Here is a 20,012-nt window from a genome sequence, read left to right on the forward strand (position 1 = left end):
CCATCCCCCCCAACCCACTCGCTGCCCAATAATGCAAAGTGAACTACATAGAACCAACCAACACACATAGCAAGAGCCAAAAGGCAAAGTTTATTTCCAGAAGAAGCACTGATCTATGGGTGGGGGCGGGGGGAGGAGGCTGGGTTGCCAACACCGAGTGCTCTAAGCTCTAGATCTAAGTATTATCACATTTCTTTTATTAGCTGCTCTGCACTTTGCTTTTATGGAGCAGTGTGGTTTTATAGGCGGGTGGTACTGGGTCATTAGCATGGAAGGCAGTGTCCCCCCCCCCCCGTTTTCCCAAGAATGTGTGTGTTAATAGGTTTAACGAAACACATCACAGGTTCAGTGCAAAGCAGGAGGAATACTTAGCTCGTATCTTTCTTAAGCTCTTTGTCGGTCTGCCTTATTGAAAAAACGAAAAACACCATAGTTCAGTTGGTTAGAACAGGCTTCCTCAACCTCGGCCCTCCAGATGTTTTGAGACTACAATTCCCAGCATCCCTGACCACTGGTCCTAGGGATCATGGGAGTTGTAGGCCAAAAACATCTGGAGGCCCGAGGTTGAGGACGCCTGGGTTAGAGCATAGTGCTGAGAACACCAAGGTCGCAGGTTCCATCCCCTTATAGGACAGCTGCATATTCCTGCATTGCAGGGGGTTAGACTAGATGATTCTCAGGGACCCTTCCAACGCTGCAATTCTATGATTCTTTGATCTCCTTAATGGCCATCACTTCATCAAGAGAGAGCAACTTCCACAATCCAACTCAGCGCTGTGTGAAGATGCATTTTCTTTTGTCTGTCCAAAATCTTCTAACATTCAGCTTCCATTGGAAGGCACCCGCTGGGTCCTTGTGTTATGAGAGAGGGCATCCGTAGTGTGCTCTGGAGCTCAAGTTCATAACACTCTATATGTATATCCCACTCGGGAACCCTTTCAAAATAAGCCTCCGAAGTAGATCACTTATGATCCCTCACACATTGCAGGCAGGGCCAAAGTTAAGCCTAAGGCAACCTGAGAAGAACCAGGGACTCATAATTCAATCTCTTTGCCCCACCTCTCAGGCTGGTGCACCTTGTACAACTCAGCAAAGAAGAATGGGGACAAAACCAGTGCTAGATGGTTCAACCTGTCCCTGGCCTCTCTACTTTCCACCACACTGGTCCCAATGGGCAACAGCAACCACTGAATATATCCAAGACTAGATAACAAGACAAACTGCAGGAGAATTGTGTTTTTTTGTTTTAAATGTCTGCACCCCGGCCACATGCAAGACCTGAACTTTCAGTTTTCCAAACTAGAGGTCAGTTTCACCACCAACTTTGCAGGAGAGGAGCGTTTGAGAGGGGTGGGGGAGGGAGTTAAGACACCTCAAAGGATATCAACTTTGAAGCACAGAGACAGACATTTTGCTCCCCCACCACCCAAAAAAATGCTACACACCAATGAATATAGCTAACTTTTTATCTGTCTTCTCAAAGTAGAAAGTGTTTTGTCAAAAGGACATTAGCGTAGGCAAATCCATTCTTCCCCGCCCAAACTTGGGGAAATTGCAACAGAAGAGATTCTCTCCAGCTGTGTTGGCAGCAAAGGTGGAAGGCAGATTCCCAAACAGCTGCAGCCCTAAGAGACCCCTAGACAGTGGAGGAGAAACCCGTTCCATCTCTTCAGTCTCGTCCCTAAACTGTGTTTTGGTCCCGCTCCAGCAAAACCTCTGCAGTCCTCTCTGCTGGTGGGTTGAGGAGACGGATGCAAGTTAGATTCTCACGACCTGAGCAGCGATGCAAGGGCTCTTCCGCTCCTCTTGGTCCTTGGAGACCTTCTGCTGGATGCACAAACGCCCGTAGGTGCCCCCTACCTGGCCTTTTGTTAGCCGGCCTGGGTTCACACAAACACACCCAAGGACATCCTAGGGTTGGGCAGGAAACAAGCGGAGGGGGGAAGAGACATTAAAAACAAGAATCAGGCTCTCTAGTCAGATGGGAAGGTATCATTAGGACATACTGATTTTAATCTCCCTAATATGGGTGTAGGAACTGTCTTGCCAGATCAGAAAAATCTGTCTAGTCCAGCATCCCAGTTCCAAAAAATGGGGGCAGCCAGATGTTTCTCAGCACTCACTAGCTGGGTATGGCAGCAATGGCTACCCTTTATTGATCTTAAAGGGTGTCTCTCTCAGTATAAACCACTCTGGGACCTACAATCAGCAAGGGAGGCCCTGTTGGTGGTGCCTGATTGGTGGCAACCCGGACAGGGCCTTCTTGGTGGTGGTTCTGTTTGTGGAGTGCCCTCCTTGCTGAAGTGGGCCTGCTCCACTCATTATTAATGTTGCTATCCAACTGAGAGTATGTGGCTTAAAGGTTTTCAATGTTTTTTCTTAATGTAATTGCCCCCCCCCCCGCTTTGTTGTTTTCTGTCCTTGGGTGGGCAGGATAAGTAAGCAGCTTGCCCTCTAAAATAGACTGCCTCTGAACATGAATGGTATAATAACGTTTTATCAATGGATCTTCAGTGAACTCGTCTGTATTTCTCCCCCTCTAAGCCTTACTCTGCCATCTATTCTCCACCCCAACTCCTGCTCAACAGGGCAGCATGCAGAGATCCTTGCAGTGAAGTGGTGTGGCTGTGTTCAAGAACCTGTAGACCAGAGGTCGAATCCCAATGCTGGAATTAGAGGGAAGGGCAGTGGCAGAGCATTCGCTTTGATTGCAGGTCCCAGATTCAATCCTGGCATTTCCGAGGAAGACTTGGAATATCTCCTGATTAAAATCCTAGAGAGCTGTTGCCAATCAGTGCAGGCAATACTGAGCTAGCCCCAGTCCCCTGTTTCTATATAAATCGGCCCTTTATTCAGCTCCATGCGGACTGGAATCTTACTTTATTTTTAGAGCTGTAGCTCTGTGGTCAGATCAATTGCTTGGCATGAAGATCCCTGGCTCAGTCCCCAGCATCTTCAGGCAGAGGTGGGGGATACTCTCTTGCTCAAAACCCTGGACAGCCGCTGCCAATTTGTGTGGAGAACACTGAGCATAAGACAGCTTGGAATGTGTCCCCTCCCTCCATCGCCCTGCGCCCAGACAGCTTCATTTCCCCCCCAACCTTGATAAAGTATCTCAGTTCCGACGGAGTGAGCAGCACGTCCGGCGTGACAGGCAGGGCTGCGTATTGGTAGAAATGTTCGTAATCAATGTTCATCTCTTCCGCGGGAGGGTAGAGTGGATAGTAACTGCTCAGGAATTAAAGAAAGAAGGAAAGAAAGATCGCGTTACCCCTCCCATTCCGCAACCCGCTCCCTCGCATACATTGACACGCCCAGCAGCTGTTCCTCTCCCCCTTGGGTACCCACAGGATGCCAAGCTGTGCTTTTCAACACTGCTGCCAATTTCAGTTTGCATGTGTGTGTTTCTGCAGTCTCTAAATTCAGCACCTTAAAGGCACCATGTTCCAAGGGATGTTATCTCCATGTTTCCAAAGTGTTGCGAAGGGGAGGAAAATAAAGGGAGTTTGCCAAATATCACAGAATCACAGAGCTGTAGAGTTGAAAACCTCCAAGGAAGGAGAGTTCACCACCTCTCGTGGGAGTCTGTTCCCCTGTTGAACAGCTCTTACTGCCAGAAAGTTCCTCCTGATGTTTAGTCCTGACCTTTGGACTTGGCATGCATGGCTTGACCCCCCAGACTCTGGACTTGCCGCCAAGTAGGCCAGGGGTTCAGGACATATACAGCTTGAAAGGACAAAATACAAATGGCAATAATGTCGAGCCTGGAAAGATCCCAGCCAACTGGCTACCCCAGCCTCTGGTTTTTCCCTTCCTCTCATCTCCACGGCTACAGATGTTGCGCTTCTTTACAATACTACATGTAATCATACAATGAACCAACTTTATTTTAAGGGGCAAGGCCACAGCTCAGTGGCAGAGGCCCTGCTTTGCAAGCAGAAAGTCCCGGGTTCAATCCCCCCCAGCTTTTTCCTGGTAGGGCTGGGAAAGACTCTGCCTGAAACCCTGGAGAGCGGCTGCCAATCGGTGCAGACAGTACTGAGCTAGATGGACCAATGGAGTTGCTGTGATTTGAACCCAGGACTTTTGGCAGGCAAAGCAGGAGGCCTCACGCTGCCAAAGGAAGAAATGAGGTCAAGTCTTGCCACAAAAGATACCTGGGAGCAGGGAGGGTTTGTTTTGCTGCAACAAAAGGAGCTTACCTCCTCTGAGTCAGGATGTGCTTCAGAGTTCGGGAAAAACGGTCCAAGACATTGGAAGAACTAGGACAGAAAGAAAAGAGAGAGGAAGGTGGCAAAATTAAAAAGAGGGCGTGAAAATATGTATTAAAAATAGAACCAGTACCGAGCCCCCTCCTATATCTGCTTCTCTAAAACAGTCCAAGTCCCTTTCAGCCTAAAATAAGTCCTGAGTTGTCATGAGGATAAAATGGGTGGGGGAGATGGAAGATTTAATAATAGGACTGCTTAGTTGCATACCTTAATTATTTGTATTTTAATTTCTGTGTAGATGGGTTTTCATATTTTGTAAAACTGCTTAGAAGCCTATTTTGCCAAGTGGGATTAATTATCATCATCTTCTTAGAAATGACTGGCTGATGTAAAGATTTCATCCTTAAATGGCTTCAACACATTAAACCTTAATTAAAATTAAAAGGTTTAAACCTGACCCTCTTAAATCCAACCCAGACACGTACACATACCAGGCAACATCAAGTCAGCCACCCACAGGAAATTTAGACTGCTACAAACAACAGCAAGGGTGTGGAACCTTTGCCCCCCACCCATGTTGCTGAACTACAACTCCCATCAGCCCCAGCAAGCATGGCCAATGGACCAGGGATGATGGCAGTTGTAGTTTGGCAGCATCTGGAAGCCGAAGACTCCCTTTGCACCTGATGTACAGGATAATAAACCTCAGTCATTACACACACACTCTCTCTCCACAAAATACAACGCAAGTCAGTTCCCTGGCATTTTGGAAACATCAGCAGGCTTGTTCCCAATGGAAGCTGCTTCTGTTCAGGAATATTCCCACCCGTTCCCTCTTGGGAAAATACTTACTTGTTCCATAAAATTAATATACTGCACGAGTGTAAAAACAAAAAACAAACAGACAAACAAACAAAAACAACATCTGCAGAATTTAGCAAAGATGTATTATTATTATTTATCTACAGTGTTAGCACCCCAGCCTTTTCACCAAAAAGTGTTTCAGAGTAGCTTGTAAGAAAATCCCTGCCTTCAGGCTAACAAACAAGATACGGCACATGAGGAAAAGGGAACAGGAGGGAGGAGGGACGCTCAAGCGAAAGGGATGTGCTTTGGGAAGAGGGGCTGCAGCTTGGAGGGTCTGTTGTCTGAGGGTCAGCTAGAGGCCTGGGGGGGCTGCTTTCAGCTGCTAGGTCTTAAGTTCCCCAGCTCTGCCCCAGCTTGAATATGCAAAGGCTCCAGGCTTCCTATTCTCAGGAGACAGATTCAAGGATCTTGAGATTAAGCCAGAAAAGGGAAGGTCTACATTCTCTCCCCCCCCCTTTTTTTGGCATGTTTATCTGCCAGTTCAGCTATTCCAAGCAGGATTTTTAAACAGCTTTTAAAAAATCAGCTAAAATAGGCTTTAGCAAATTTTCTGCAAGCCGCCATTAGTATTTATATAGCTAAAAGGTGGGCTATAAAAATGCTTTCATAAATACATCAGGCACTGCCCTATGGACTCCCGCCACAATTTATCAGGGAAAGAAACTTGAGATTGGTTTGGGCTTGTAGTTCTGAACAGAAGCATTTTTAAAGATGCCAAATCAATCTTTCAATTGACTGGCCAGCCACACAAACAAACAAACAAACAAACAAACAAACAAATCCTTCCCCAGCCACTCTGGGCAGCTTCCAACAAAAGATTAAAAATACATTAAAATGTGTATTCTGCTCTCTGTTGTCATCATCATCATTATAATAATATTCTCTATCGTTGTCATCATCATCATCATCATATTCATACCTCACCCATCTGACTTGGTTGTCCCAGGCACTCTGGGCAGTTTCCAACATAATAAAAAAGCCAGCAAAACATCAAACATTAAAAGCTGAAGAGTTCAAGGAGATGTATGTGGAGATTCCCTACCCCCCAGTTATCTTCACAAACACCCTGTGAGGTAGACCAGGCTGAAGAAAAGGTGGATGGCTCCAGGGGAGCTTCATGGCTGAGCAATAAGAGTTTGGATTTGATATCCCGCTTTATCACTACCTGAAGGAGTCTCAAAGCGGCTAATATTCTCCTTTCCCTTCCTCCCCCACAACAAACACTCTGTGAGGTGAGTGGGGCTGAGAGACTTCAGAGAAGTGTGACCAGCCCAAGGTCACCCAGCAGCTGCATGTGGAGGAGCGGGGAAGCGAACCCGGTTCACCAGATTACGAGACTACCACTCTTAACCACTACACCACACTGGCTCTCCTAAGCAAGCCCAACTCTCCTAAGATACTGCAGGGATAGGAAGGATGGGGAAACGCATGAGGCCCTCCAGGTTATTGGACTACTATTCCCATCAGCAACACTGGCTGATGGGATTTAGAGTCCAACAACATGTGGAGGTTCCCCCACTCCCTGAGATGAAGGACACACATACAGCAAGTGGATTTTATAACTGGCAAAGCAGGAAAAAAAAACAACAGAAAAGAGGCCTCTGCATTCAAATTTTACCCTGCTGGTGTGGTCCATGTATGTGTGCAAGGGAAAGACTCATGTGCTTACATTACATTATGTCAGAGCTGGTCCTCTGCCAGCCTATTGTAATATTCGAAACTCTGCTGCAGCTGAGAGGGTTTTTTGGCAGTCGCTGTTAAATCACCCACAAAACCAGCTTAACGCATCATGTTTTTGTACCCTCCCCCCTCCTCCCGTGGAGTCCCAGCTAATACTCATAAATTAAAAGCTCTCTGTTGTCTGAAGACACGGCGACTCACCAAAACACAGAAACCCTGACAAAAGGGAGTGCGAAAGTCAGGCGTGAAACACACACACACAGACACAAACAACACCACGTCATCCGTGTTTTGTATGCAATGGGCAAAAGAAAAACAAAGGCAACCCAACAAGTCCTCCCCGATATAATAAGGGAGAGAGCTGGGTGGAAGAACAACAGGACAGGATCAAACGCCTTCCCTGGCAGGCGAGAGATTGCTCACGGCACCTTTCGTTTTGCTGGTTTCTAGTCCACGTGATCCCCAAAATACAGGGCAAGGTGAAAAGGCAATAAAGTATTACCTCAAATTAATAGCTTTTCATCCAACTCCCATAATTTCTGACCACTGCCCATGCTGATGGGAGCTGTGTCTTCATCTGCCCCACAGCTGACGCCAGGTGTAGGGAAGGTGGGTGCGGTATGGAAGAAAATGCACTTGTGGGCCAAATTAGGGACCATTTGGCAGGCCTAGCTAAGGGTCCAGAGGTCCTCCACCTTTTCTCTAACAGTTGTGCAGAAGTGGGGGGATTTCAGCAGCATGACAAGTCATAAATCTGTGGGGGCAGAGAGGAACTTGCTCCAGCCACAAAACCACTCTTTCTGTGCAGCAGCTGAGAAGCCCCCCTGCCCTTCTCTGTATCAACTCACTGTGAGAATATAGATATTATTTTCATTTCACAAGATTTATATACCACCTAATTAAACAACAAAAAAGACCTCTAAGCGACTTACAAAAGACAATCTAAAGTTTTCTTCAAAATATACCAATGAAAGCAAACATTACAAATTTTAAACTTCTTTTAAAAATCAGTACAGTGGTACCTCGGGTTAAGTACTTAATTCGTTCCGGAGGTCCGTTCTTAACCTGAAACTGTTCTTAAGCTGAAGCATCACTTTAGCTAATGGGGCCTCATGCTGCCACCGCGCCACCAGAGCACAATTTCTGTTCTCATCCTGAAGCAAAGTTCTTAACCTGAAGCAATATTCCTGGGTTAGTGGAGTCTATAACCTGAAGCGTATATAACCTGAAGCGTATGTAACCTGAGGTACCACTGTAATTTAAAAATTATACTTATCAAAACCACGTATTAAAATTGCATGACAAAATTACACATCTGGGTAGGCTTGCCTAAACAAAAAAAATTTTGGGGCAGGCACTGAAAACAATATAGCAAAGGTAACTGGCTAATATCAAGGGGCAGGTAGTTCCAGAGATTAGGTGCTGCCACACTGAAGGGTTGATTTCTTGCAGATGTGGAACGAACACAATGTGGCACTTGTAGAAGTGCTACTTCTGCAGACGGAAGCAGGTTGTGTGGGCACAGATGAGGTGAGGCGAGCCTTCAATATTATTGAATCATTAGATCCTAATATTCATCAGGGGAAGGGGAGGCATGGGGTGGAAAGAGAGAGGAGAGAAATGCAGCCCCCCCTAGAGATACAACATTGCTTTCCTGTCTTTATTCTGGAGAAGAGCAATCCTCTTTCCCCCAAAATGAACAGTCCCTGGAGATCTAAAAATAATAAAGTCAGCACTGAGAAGACAGTTATAAGAGCCAACTGCCGGTTTTCCTGGTATTTCAGGGCAAGTTTAAGGAACTGGTTTCCCTGTTATAGGAAGTGGAGGAAAGGCAGCAGAATTTGAAGCTCCCAAGAGAGAGTCTAACTGGACTAATTCAATTAAGATATTTTTGGCATGTTTTGGCCTTTCTCCTCCAGTGAGGGAAGTGTTTGAGGTAGTTTCCTTTGAAGGGGGAAGTGTGAGGTGACATCTATGTGCCCCTTCCCTCTCTACAACATGGGACAGGGAGACAAAACTCCTACAATCTACAAACTCCCCCACCCCAATCTCCACTATGCATCTAAAGTGGTGTGACATCACTTTAAAGAGTTATGGTTTCTACACACCCCACCAAAGAATCCTGGGAACTGTAGTTTATTAAGGCAGCTGAGAATCGCCAGGAGACCCTTATTCCCCTCACAGAGCTACAGTTCTGAGTGGCTTCATAATCAACCCCTCTTTCCCAGGATATTATTATTAATTCAATTTATATAGCGCCCTTTATCAAAGAGATCCCTGGGTGGTGTACAATGTTTAAAGCACATTACAGAACACCAGTGATAAAAACATAATAAAAAGCATACGGACAGACAGCCTAATAATAAAATAGTCATCAAAATAACAGTCCTCTCTCCCACAGGTCATAGATTATAGCCATAAGACTGGGTAAAGAGGAATATTTTGGCCTGGTGCCTAAAGATATTGCAATGGTGGCGCCAGGGGGAGAGCATTCCACACTAGGGGAGCCACCACCGAAAAGGCCTGTTCTCTTGTTATAAAGTAACATGACAGAAGACGACACTGTGAAGAAGAGAAGGCCTGGGCTGGAGAAAGAGAGAGATTCAAATTTTTTAACCCACTATACTTCCAGAGGACATCTAACTAGTGTACAGAAACAGAATATTAAAAAATACAGGTCATGAACAGTATTGAAGCATAAAAACCCAGAAATTAGAAACTTCAGGAAACAAAAAAACAGGCCAGTTTGAGAGAAATAAATGGAAAAAGCCTAGCTGCAGAATCAGGCCCACCTGGTGCCGTATCCTGTTCTCATAGTGACAACCCAGAAATCCCAGTAGGAAGACCAAAAACAGGGCATGAGTACACCATGCTCTCCCCGCTTGCGATTCCTTGCAACTAGTATTCAGAGGTTTATCAAGGTAGAACATAAACTTATCCACCATTAATTTGTCTAATCCTCTTTTAAATTCCAAGTACAGTTGAACCACAGGTTTGCTGCAATCACATGATATAGGCGGTTTTAGTTTCAGCCACTTTCTTAATTATCCCTAGCATGGAATCTGCTTCTTTCACACCGGAAAGACACCTCTGTTGAGTTATCCACTACACCTGAAGGTCTCTTTCCTGGTCAGTCACGACTGGTTCAGACCTCATACGAAATAAAGCTTTTCAGTGACCGTCAAAATCATAATGTCGGGGCTTGTTTCCCTCCTGAGGGAAGAGAATTCCGGAGAACTGGTGCCACAAGGCTAAAATCATGACTTCGAGTCACAGCACGCTTTTTGCTCAGATGTGTGACGCCACCAACAGATGACGATGGCGCTGACTGAGAAACGGGGAGCTGTCTCCCCATAAAAGAGGAAGAAGAAAAGAAGAAAAACACATGGTGAAAGGAAAACGAGAGGATGTGACACAAACCCTCAAGGCAAAGGATGACTGCGATGCTTGATTTACTTAATGACAGGCCATGGTCGGCTGGCACCAGCCAACCTCTGAAGCACGCCACTTGTCAAGAGATTTTCTCAGGAACTTCACTTTGAAGTGAGACAGACTTTTTCTTTCTTTCTTTCTTTCTTTCTTTCTTTCTTTCTTTCTTTCTTTCTTATCTTGTTTGGAGATCAACCCATCCAGACGATTGATTCATTGGCTAAGACAGAAGGAACTCTGCATACACTCAGGAGCACCATATTTTGGATGTAGGGAGCCAGACCATTGCTCCCTCGGTATTGCCTATACAGTGGTACCTCAGGTTACATACGCTTCAGGTTACAGACTCCGCTAACCCAGAAATAGTACCCTGGGTTAAGAACTTTGCTTCAGGATGAGAACAGAAATCGTCCTCTGGCGGTGCGGCAGCAGCAGGAGGCCCCATTAGTTAAAGTGGCGCTTCAGGTTAAGAACAGTTTCAAGTTAAAAACAGACCTCCGGAACTAATTAAGTACTTAACCCGAGGTACCACTGTACTGCTCTCCAGATTTTCAGGCAGGGGACCTCTCCAGCTCTTCACCTGGCACCTAAAAGGTTTGCCAGCCAAACCTCCCTGGGGAGAACATTCCACAAATGGGGAGCAACTGCGGAGAAGGCCTGTTCTTGCGTTGCCACCCTCCAATCTTCTCCTGGAGGAGGCACATGAAGGAGGGCCCCACATAATGATCTCAGGGTCTGGGTAGGTTCATATGGGGAGAGGTGGTCCTTGAGGTATTGTGGTCCTCAACCGTTTAAGGCTTTATAGGTCAAAACCAGCAGCAATTTGAAATGGGCCCGGAAACTAATTAGCAGCCAGTGCATTCGGGCCAGAATTGGTGAAATATGCTCAAATTGTCTTGCCCCGGCAAGCAGCCTGGCTACCAAATTCCACGCCAGCTAAATTTTCCGAATTGTCTTCAGGGGCAGCCCTACATGTAACGCGCTGCAATAATCTCACCTCGAGGTTGCCAGAACATAAACAGCAGCAGCTATCTGGACAGGGGCAGCCTAAGTGCCGCAGCTGGACCACCAGCCACAATTGATGGAAGGCACTCTGTGCCCCTGAGGCCACCTGAGCCTCAAGTGACAGCAAAGGATCCAGGAATACACCTCCAAGGTATGTACCCTCTCCTTCAGAGGGAGTGTAACCCCATCAAAAGCAGGCAATCTCCCAGCCATCTGGTCTGGGGAAGCCCCACTAACAGTGCCTCAGTCTTAGCTGGATTGAGCTTCAGTTTATTAAGGACTGAAAACTTCTTCTGGACTTTTTGGCATGATAGAGAAAATGAACTTGTAATGAATCCATCTGGATTCAAAGATTGAAAAAAAAAATGGCTTATAGAAAATAGTACTATATTTAGAGGATAGAGAACTCAATGTCTGTCTGTTTCTTTCTTTCTTTTCTTGTTTTCTCTTTTTTCTTCTGCTTCTTTTTAGATTATATTTTTAAAGCATTTCTTTTACAGTGGTACCTCGGGTTACATACACTTCAGGTTACATATGCTTCGGGTTACAGATTCCGCTAACCCAGAAATAGTGCTTCAGGTTAAGAACTTTGCTTCAGGATGAGAACAGAAATCGTGCTCCGGCGGCACAGCAGCAGCAGGAGGCCCCATTAGCTAAAGTGGTGCTTCAGGTTAAGTACAGTTTCAGGTTAAGAACGGACCTCTGGAACGAATTAAGTACTTAACCCGAGGTACCACTGTATTTTGATGTATTATATTTATCTTTTGATAAGTATCAATAAATATATTTAATGTAAATACAAAAAGCTCATCCCGTACAGAAGTTACACGCAGCCTGTAGCACTATCAAAATTAATAACACGGTTTCACTGTAACGTAAGCATGCAAGTGCGCACACACACACACACACACACCCACACCCACACCCAAAGGGTTTACAGCAGAAATGTGGACTGCACTTTGAAAGGCATTAGCAACTTAAGAGGGAATTTTGTGTGACATCAAGCCATGTGATTCCACAGCTCAGGGCTGACATTTCTTTCGCTCACAGAGCGATTACACTTTTTGGATTCTGAATCACGCCTGATTCATGCTGTGTCATCCCCCCCCCCCCCGCCATTATCACATCTTCCACGCTCACAGCTGTCTGAAGATCAGCAGATATCCTTTTAAAAAGAAGCAAAAAATTGCTCAAGGAACAATGACCACACCAAGGAGCTAAATCCAGCACCAAACCACAGTACCTCCCAGTATGAATGCAATCTCAGCCAGCAAATGGATGTGTTTGGGGGTGATTAATAATCCCTTCATTTTAATGCTGGAAATTTAAGGTTTTAGAACGGGGGGGGGGGGAGACACATGCCTGGGGCGTGACTGCAGGCCTCTCTCAGTCCCCTTAGGACTCTCCCCACGGCCCTCACTGGGCCTGCTCCACACCCTCCTTGAGGGTTTTGGCCTCACTGGAATGTGTCCATGAGCTATGGCAGTGCCTTTTATCTGTGTAGATGGGGGATAGAAAAGGGAGTGTAAAATTTACATATATTTTTTTGCCCAATCCACTTTTGCCTCTGGCACCACCCAGCACTGTTGTGTGGCCCCCTGGAAGGTTGGCCAAGATGCAATGCGGCCCTCAGGCTGGGGAAAAAAATACACACACCTCATGTTGTAGAGTTTAAGAGCATCCTGCATTGCAATGGGTTGGACTAGATGTCCCTTGGTGTCCCCTTCCAACTCTACAGTTCTGTGAATCTACATCCCTGCTTTGAACATACCTGCTAATTTCTTCTGAGCCCATGTGAAAGACCAGGTCCACAGAAGTCAAGCCAAAAACCACACCGTTGATCTCCAAGGTGCAGGGGTCAGAAACGAAGAGAACCCTCTGGAATTGGAGAAAAGGGGAGAGAGGGTTTGTGCGGGCTGACCAAACAGCTCCCAAATTGGGCATTCAAGTAGAAAGCACGGCAGATTTTATTTTTAGTTTTAAAGCAGGATAAGTGTCAGGGCCTAAAGATATGAGGCAGTTACAAAGCTCTTTCCTCACTACTTTGAGGGGGGCGCAGAGAGAAGAGACACAGCACAGCCCAGGGATTCTCAGAGTTTGAATACCAGGTCAGAATCATACATTTTCAGGTAGCCTCAAGAGAATTGTTTTCATGGTCTTGGTCCACTCCCCAACCGCCTCACACTAAAAATCTGTAAAATGAGACCAACGTAGACTCTACCTTATGGATCACTACAAGTGTTTTGATATTAACTCCCCTCAGTTACCACATTTACTCGAATGTAATGCGGCATCGAATCCAATGCGCACCTCAATTCTCAAAATCTTGAAACCAAAAAAAGTATTTGTTGGTGAATGTAAATGCACCATCAAACCTTATGCGCGCCCTGATTTTCACTACATAATTTGGCCAATAAAGGTGTGCATTACATTTGGGTAAATACAGTATTTCTTCATCTGCCACATCAGTATCCAATACCACCAAGGGGGGAGAAATGGGGATAATCCCAGCTTATCCACTGTGGTGTAGTGGTTATGATGTCAGACAAAGGCTGGGGAAGACCTGGCTACAAATTCCCATTAGGTCATGAAATTTCCTGGTTGGACTTGGGCCAGCAACATTCTGTCTGCCTAGAGTCTCACAAGGCTGTTTTGAAAATAAAGAGTGTGTGTTAGAAGCCTACACACTGCCCTATGTATGTGACTAAAGGTTAAGATACAACTCTGATAGAGGTCTTATTTCCTTCTTCCTCCTCTCCCTTTTCTAATTTTTCTCTTTGCTTCCCACCCTTCCTTCCTTTCCTTCCTTTTTCACTTTGTTTCCTGCTTTCTCTTTTGTTTTTATTGAGATTAATTTGGCTTTTATTGTATCCTAGATTGAAAAGTTTCAATTTTAAAAACTGATTTTATTTTTTTTAAAGGAGGATTCATGGAGGATAAGGCTCTCTGTGGCCATGTTCAACTTCCACTGTTGGCAACAGTATGTCCTGAAGTATCCGACTGCTGAGAATCACAAGCAGGCAGCTCCTGCTTGGGCGCTTTTTCCAGAGGCATCTGGTAGGCTACTATAAGAACAGGACGCTGGGACTATAGTGGGCCTTTGGCCTCATCCTGCTGCAGCACACTTCAGCTGCTCTTATGCCAAGAGTAGGGTAAAAATCCTTCAATAAACAAAAAAGGCAAGTAAGGAGGTATGTAAGGAAGGGACACATTCAGAAAGGCCACAGACAAATTTGGTTCCTGGTGGAAAAAGCTTAAGCTGCTCCAGAGAAACCCCCGTATTTCTGCTGAAGAGTAAATGACGCAGGACTTCCTGCCAAGGGGCTCCGACTGGGAATGCGCTCTATGCTTCCTCGAATGCACTATAACCAAAACACACACAGCTGGACTCTGGGACAGCTGAGAAGCCCTTTGCTGCCTAAGATTCTCCATCTCTATCCAGAGCCTTAGAACTACATAAGAGCCCTGTTGAGTCAGGCCAATGGGGGCCCCTCAACCCAGCATCCTGTTCTTAGTGGCCAACCAGGTGCCTAAAAGCAGGAGCTGAGCGCAGCACAACTCTCGCCCCCCCCCCTTTGCAATTCTCAGCAGCTGGATTTTCATGAGTGAAGGGAGAACCACAGCCTTGCCTCGCCCTTCAGCTACATCCCGTTTCTCTTCACTTCTTTCCCCAAGCTCAGGGAAGGAGTCCCTTGTGGGAGGGAAGAGTAAGGCCCTTGCCCGAGTCCTTAGATCGCTGATTCTGGTTCGAGTACACAATACTGGGCTGATTGGGAAGGGCGGTAGCTCAGTGGCAGAGCATCTGCCTTGCATTCAGAAGGTCCCAGGTTCAATCCATGGCATCTCCCCAGGTAGTATGGGGAACGCCCCCTGTCTGAAACCCCGGAGAAGGCCAATCATAGACCTACTGCAATGAATGGACCCGTGTCAATTGATCTCAGTGGGTCAGCTCTGAGTAGAGCATAAAACTACATAATTAAATGCAAATCACCTTTACCTATCATTGCCAGGTAGGTATTGATGGGAATCGTAGACCAAAAACAGCTGGAGACCCAAGAACTGGTCTAAACAGAAGACTTTTCCGAGCACAGCAAAGAGCTCATCAGCTCCGATGAACACACTTTTTTCTTTGTGGGGAAAAGCCATAAAGGCTTCCAGGTCTCCCCACTACCCCATATCAAACCTGAGAGTTCACTAAAAGCACCTCCAAACTCCCGTCAGGAGCGAGAGGAAAACACCAGGCTTTGCCCAGAAGAGCACAGTCTACAGCAGTGCAAACACGGTGCCTTTTCTTCAGCTGGGAGCTCCCCCTTATGGAAGATGGAGCTTTTTCACGGGATCCAGCTAAATGCTGCACATGCAGAATGCACCCACACAAGGAGTGTTAAAAGGAAAAGGGGGTGGAATCCTTCATATGTTTAGTGAAGGGAGGGGCGTGACCAGCAAAAACACCCTTGCTAGCCCCCCCCCCCAATTTACTGAACATGTGAGGGGACTATTTGAAGCAGCAAAGTTCTTAATTTAGTGCCAGAGCATCAGCTTTGCCTAGCTTCTCCAGGTAAGGCTGGGGAAGATTCGCTGCCTGAAACTCTGGAGTGCTGCTGCCAGTCAGTGTAGACAATATGGAGCTAGATGGACCCTAATAGCCAGACTCAGTACCAGGTTCCTATGTAGACCTCTCAGGTAAAGGTGTAAGGCAGGCTTCCTCAACCTCAGCCCTCCAGATGTTTTGGCCTACAACTCCCATGATCCCTAGCTAGCAGGACCAGTGGTCAGGGATGCTGGGAACTGTAGTCTCAAAACATCTGGAGGGCCAAGGTTGAGGAAGCCTGGTGTAAGGTATACCCTACTGCAGCTAAGCCTTAAGAACATGTAACTGAGTTAATCACAGGTTCTTTCCCTGTTTGTCTCTGTTTCAGTCTCCTTATTCTGTCCTTCTATGTTTGTTTTCAGATTGAGTCCCTTGGGGCAGAGACCTGCACCATCATCTTAATTCGTATACTTGCAGATCTCAGGGCAGTTTACAGAACAAAATCAAAATATAAAAACCACAAAATCCATTAATAAAAATAAAAACAACCAACATAACCCCTCCCCCCCTCAAACCCCACATTTTAAAAGGGCATAGGATTTCAATCAAATCAACCAAATGCCTGGTTAAAGAGGAACATTTTTGCCTGGCTCCTAAAGGTGTATAATGAAGGTGCCAGGCGAATTTCCCAGAGGAGAGCATTCCACAGACGGGGAGCCACTGCAGAGAAGGCCCGTTCTTGTGCTGCCACCCTTTGGACCTCTCAAGGAGGAGGCACACGAAGGGCCTCATAAGATGATCTCAGGGTCCGGGTAGGTTCATATGTAAAGAGGCAGGCCTTGAGGTATTGCAGTCCTGAGCCGTTTCAGGCTTTATAGGCCAAAGCCAGCACTTTGAATTGGGCCCAGAAGCTAATTGGTAGCCAGTGCAGTCAAACCAGGATTGGTGTAATATGCTCAAACCGTCTTGCTCCGGTGAGCAACCTGACCGCTGAATTCTGCACCAGCTGAAATTTCTGAACCATCTTCAGAGGCAGCTTTACGTATAACACATTGCAGTAATCTACCCTTGAGGTGACCAGAGCATAGACAACAATAGTTAAGCTATCTCTGTCCAGAGAGGGACGTAGCTGAGCCACCAGCCAAAGCTGACGGAAGGCACTCTGGCTAAAGTTGATATCTTCAGACGGAGAAGGCTGATTTCTGGCCTCATAGAGCATCTGAGAAACTTCAGGGTTCCTACCAGGCTTTGAAAGCCACCAACCTCCACCCGACAAGCCAAAATACAGATATTCCAGCTGTGCACACACAGACACAAAACAAAGGCACTGCCTTTGGATTGTAGGAAGCACCTGTTTGTCTTCTTTCGAGAGCTCGCAAGTCAAAGGCGGCTGGGGATAGATGCAGTGATGGTGGACGTCTCTCAGCGAAGGAACGATGACAAGGTGTGATCCAGCACTGTTGGGAAACAGAAGAGCTAAGGCCCCCTCCGCACTACACTTAAAATGCTCTTATACAGTGGTACTTCGGGAGCCAGTGTGGTGTAGTGGTTAAGAGCGGTAGTCTCCTAATCTGGGGAACCGGGTTCGCGTCTCCGCTCCTCCACATGCAGCTGCTGGGTGAGCTTGGGCCAGTCACACTTCTCTGAAGTCTCTCAGCCCCACTCACCTCACAGAGTGTTTGTTGTGGGGGAGGAAGGGAAAGGAGAATGTTAGCCGCTTTGAGACTCCTTAAAGGGAGTGAAAGGCGGGATATCAAATCCAAACTCTTCTTCTTCTTCTTCTAAGTACTTAATTCGTTCCGGAGGTCTGCTCTTAACCTGAAACTGTTCTTAACCTGAAGCACCACTTTAGCTAATGGGGCCTCCTGCTGCCACCGCGCAGGAGGTTCTCATCCTGAAGCAAAGTTCTTAACCCGAGGTACTATTTCTGGGTTAGCGGAGTCTGTAACCTGAAGCATATGTAACCTGAAGCTTATGTAACCCCAGGTACCACTGTACTTTAACGGCTTCCCCCAAAGAATCCAGGGAGCTGTCAGCTGACAAGTTGCTTCAGGAAAACCCACAAGGGAAGCCCAAAAGCAACAGCTCTCACTGCCTCTGAACCACTTGGTTTCTGTGGCCAAGAGATGGTGATGGGTCCCTGGTGCCACCATTCTTCCAGGTCTCACCCTCTACTGAAGCTAGGGGCCATCTTAAATCTAGTGGCACTGAGTTCCAGAAGATAATTATGTACCGTGTGAACAATTCTTTTCCCATCGGACCCTGCTTCTTACTATTAGCCATGGGGGCTATGTCCTATAACTGCTGTTGGAGGCAGTCTCTCGCAGCATGCCAGCTGCTTTGAGCCACAAGTGAGGAGAGTGCTGTTGCGTTTTCTCCTGCTTTCGGGCTTCCCAGAGGCGTCTGATGAGCCCCTGCGAGATACAGGAGGCTGAGCTAGATGGGCCATGGGCTCTTCTCATGTTCTTGTTCTCACCTCCTTGTCCCTTCAACTATCATCTTCATGCACCTCTTGAAGATGTCTTCAAACGAGGCAGTGAGCTGAGAGTCCTTGGGAGAGAAGAAAAAGCAGAGGAAGAACAGGAACTCAGTGGCAGAGCATTCGCTTCACATGCAGAATGTCCCAAGTTCAATCCCCGGTGTTATCAGTTAAGGAGGATCCAACCACAGACCAGGGGGAAGATCTTTTCATGCCAGAGACCCCAGATCGGCAAGATCCACACAGGATAATGAGTTCATGGTTAGACCTCAAATATCTGAAAGACCACCTCCATCCTTATAGACCCCCATTTTGGGTGATGAGAGGGATGGGCCCTCTTGTTAGTTCCAACACCCTCGGAAGTGCAGAGAATGGCGGCTCAAGACAGGGCTTTCTCTGTGGCAGCCCCCAATGGTGGGACTCCCTATCTACAGAGGCGTGTCTGGCACCTTCATTGCATAGTTTCTTACCCTGGCCCTGGGCAGTTAAGGAATTTTCCCCCCCCCCACCTTTCCTTAGAACCCTGCTCCATTTGTTTCATTGTTTCATCTACACTGTTCTGTTTGGAACTGCTTTACTTGGCATATATACACACACACACTATATATATATATAGTTTGTATATATAGTTTGTAACTATATATATATACATACACTATATATATATATATATATATATATATATAGTGTATGATCCCATTGTTATAAAGCTTGCCAGAGACCTTATGGCAAAAGGGGGCTAAGAAATTAATTAAATGTTAGTAGGGAGGATCAAATTAATTTTTTTAATACAGTGGTACTTTGGTTCTCGAACTTAATCTGTTCCAGGAGTCCATTCGACTCCCAAAACTGTTCAAAAATCAAGGCACGGCTTCCAGTTGGCTGCAAGAACTTCCTGCACCCAAGCAGAAGCCGCGTCAGACGTTCGGCTTCCAAAAAACGTTCGCAAACCGGAACACTCACTTCTGGGTTTGCGGCGTTTGGGAGCCAAAACATTCTTTGGGAACCAAGGTACCACTGTACAATTAACCTTGCATTTCTTTGTTTTCTAGAGACTTGGGAAAGAGTACTGGCTGCATATTTTTATTATTACCACTGCTACCTTTATAATCCACCTTCCCTCCAAGAAGCCTCAAGGAAGTGGACATGGTTCTCCCTGTCTACATCTTATCCTCACAAGAACCTTGTGAGGTAGACCAGGCTGAGAGACAGAGATTGACCAAGCAGGCTTTTGTGGGTGAGTGGGAAATCTGAACCCTGGTCTCTCCCAGACCCTAGTGTGGCGCTCTAACCACTACACCACAGCGGACCTCTTTTATGCCCCTGCCAAGGAAGAATTCTAGATTGCTGCTGTCAGAGTCACCCGTGGTCCCAGCTCACAAGAGACCAAAGTCCACTCCAGCTTATGTACAAAAGCTTTTATTGAAGAACATTAGTAGCTTTACATCCGAGGTCCGTGACCCTACGTCTGTTACCCTTAGACCGCTGAAGTCCCCTCTGAGTCACTCCCGCCTTGACACCAGTTTAAGAGGCTTGTACTGGTCCACCTCTTTCTCTCTTTCCTTTTCCGCAGGGTCTTTCTGCCCCCCTGTGCTCTCTCCCTTCGGGACTCTCCGGAGGCTGAATCCTCTGCCGTCTCCTCCCCCCTCCTTCGGGCTTTGGGACCAGGCTCCTCCCCAGGACTCTCTTCATTTCCGCGCGCCTCCCATTTTGAACTTGGCGCGCTTACATTGCTCCTGACCTTCCTTTCGACAGTTACACTGCCCTCAATACTACTTTCCTCCCCTTCCGGCAGGACGTTTTGCCCTGA

The 20,012-nt window shown here is 46.6% G+C and overlaps 1 protein-coding gene across 1 annotated transcript in view; it reads right to left on the reverse strand.

Annotated features, from left to right (window-relative positions):
• Nucleotides 1-1,452: 1,452 nt before the first annotated feature.
• POLA2 (DNA polymerase alpha 2, accessory subunit) overlaps nucleotides 1,453-20,012 on the reverse strand; it is a 31,661-nt gene continuing 13,101 nt past the window's right edge. Inside the window, exons 13-18 of the mRNA XM_081842340.1 lie at nucleotides 18,200-18,273; nucleotides 17,075-17,180; nucleotides 12,964-13,070; nucleotides 4,203-4,262; nucleotides 3,102-3,228; nucleotides 1,453-1,911 (exon numbers count right to left, since the gene is read on the reverse strand). Of these exons, the coding sequence (XP_081698466.1) occupies nucleotides 1,759-1,911; nucleotides 3,102-3,228; nucleotides 4,203-4,262; nucleotides 12,964-13,070; nucleotides 17,075-17,180; nucleotides 18,200-18,273 (627 nt within the window). The 3' untranslated portion in view covers nucleotides 1,453-1,758. The remainder of the gene's footprint in view (nucleotides 1,912-3,101; nucleotides 3,229-4,202; nucleotides 4,263-12,963; nucleotides 13,071-17,074; nucleotides 17,181-18,199; nucleotides 18,274-20,012) is intronic.

The sequence above is a fragment of the Podarcis erhardii genome (assembly GCF_964252035.2).
Source record: "Podarcis erhardii genome assembly, chromosome: 15".
Classification (NCBI taxonomy): domain Eukaryota; kingdom Metazoa; phylum Chordata; class Lepidosauria; order Squamata; family Lacertidae; genus Podarcis; species Podarcis erhardii.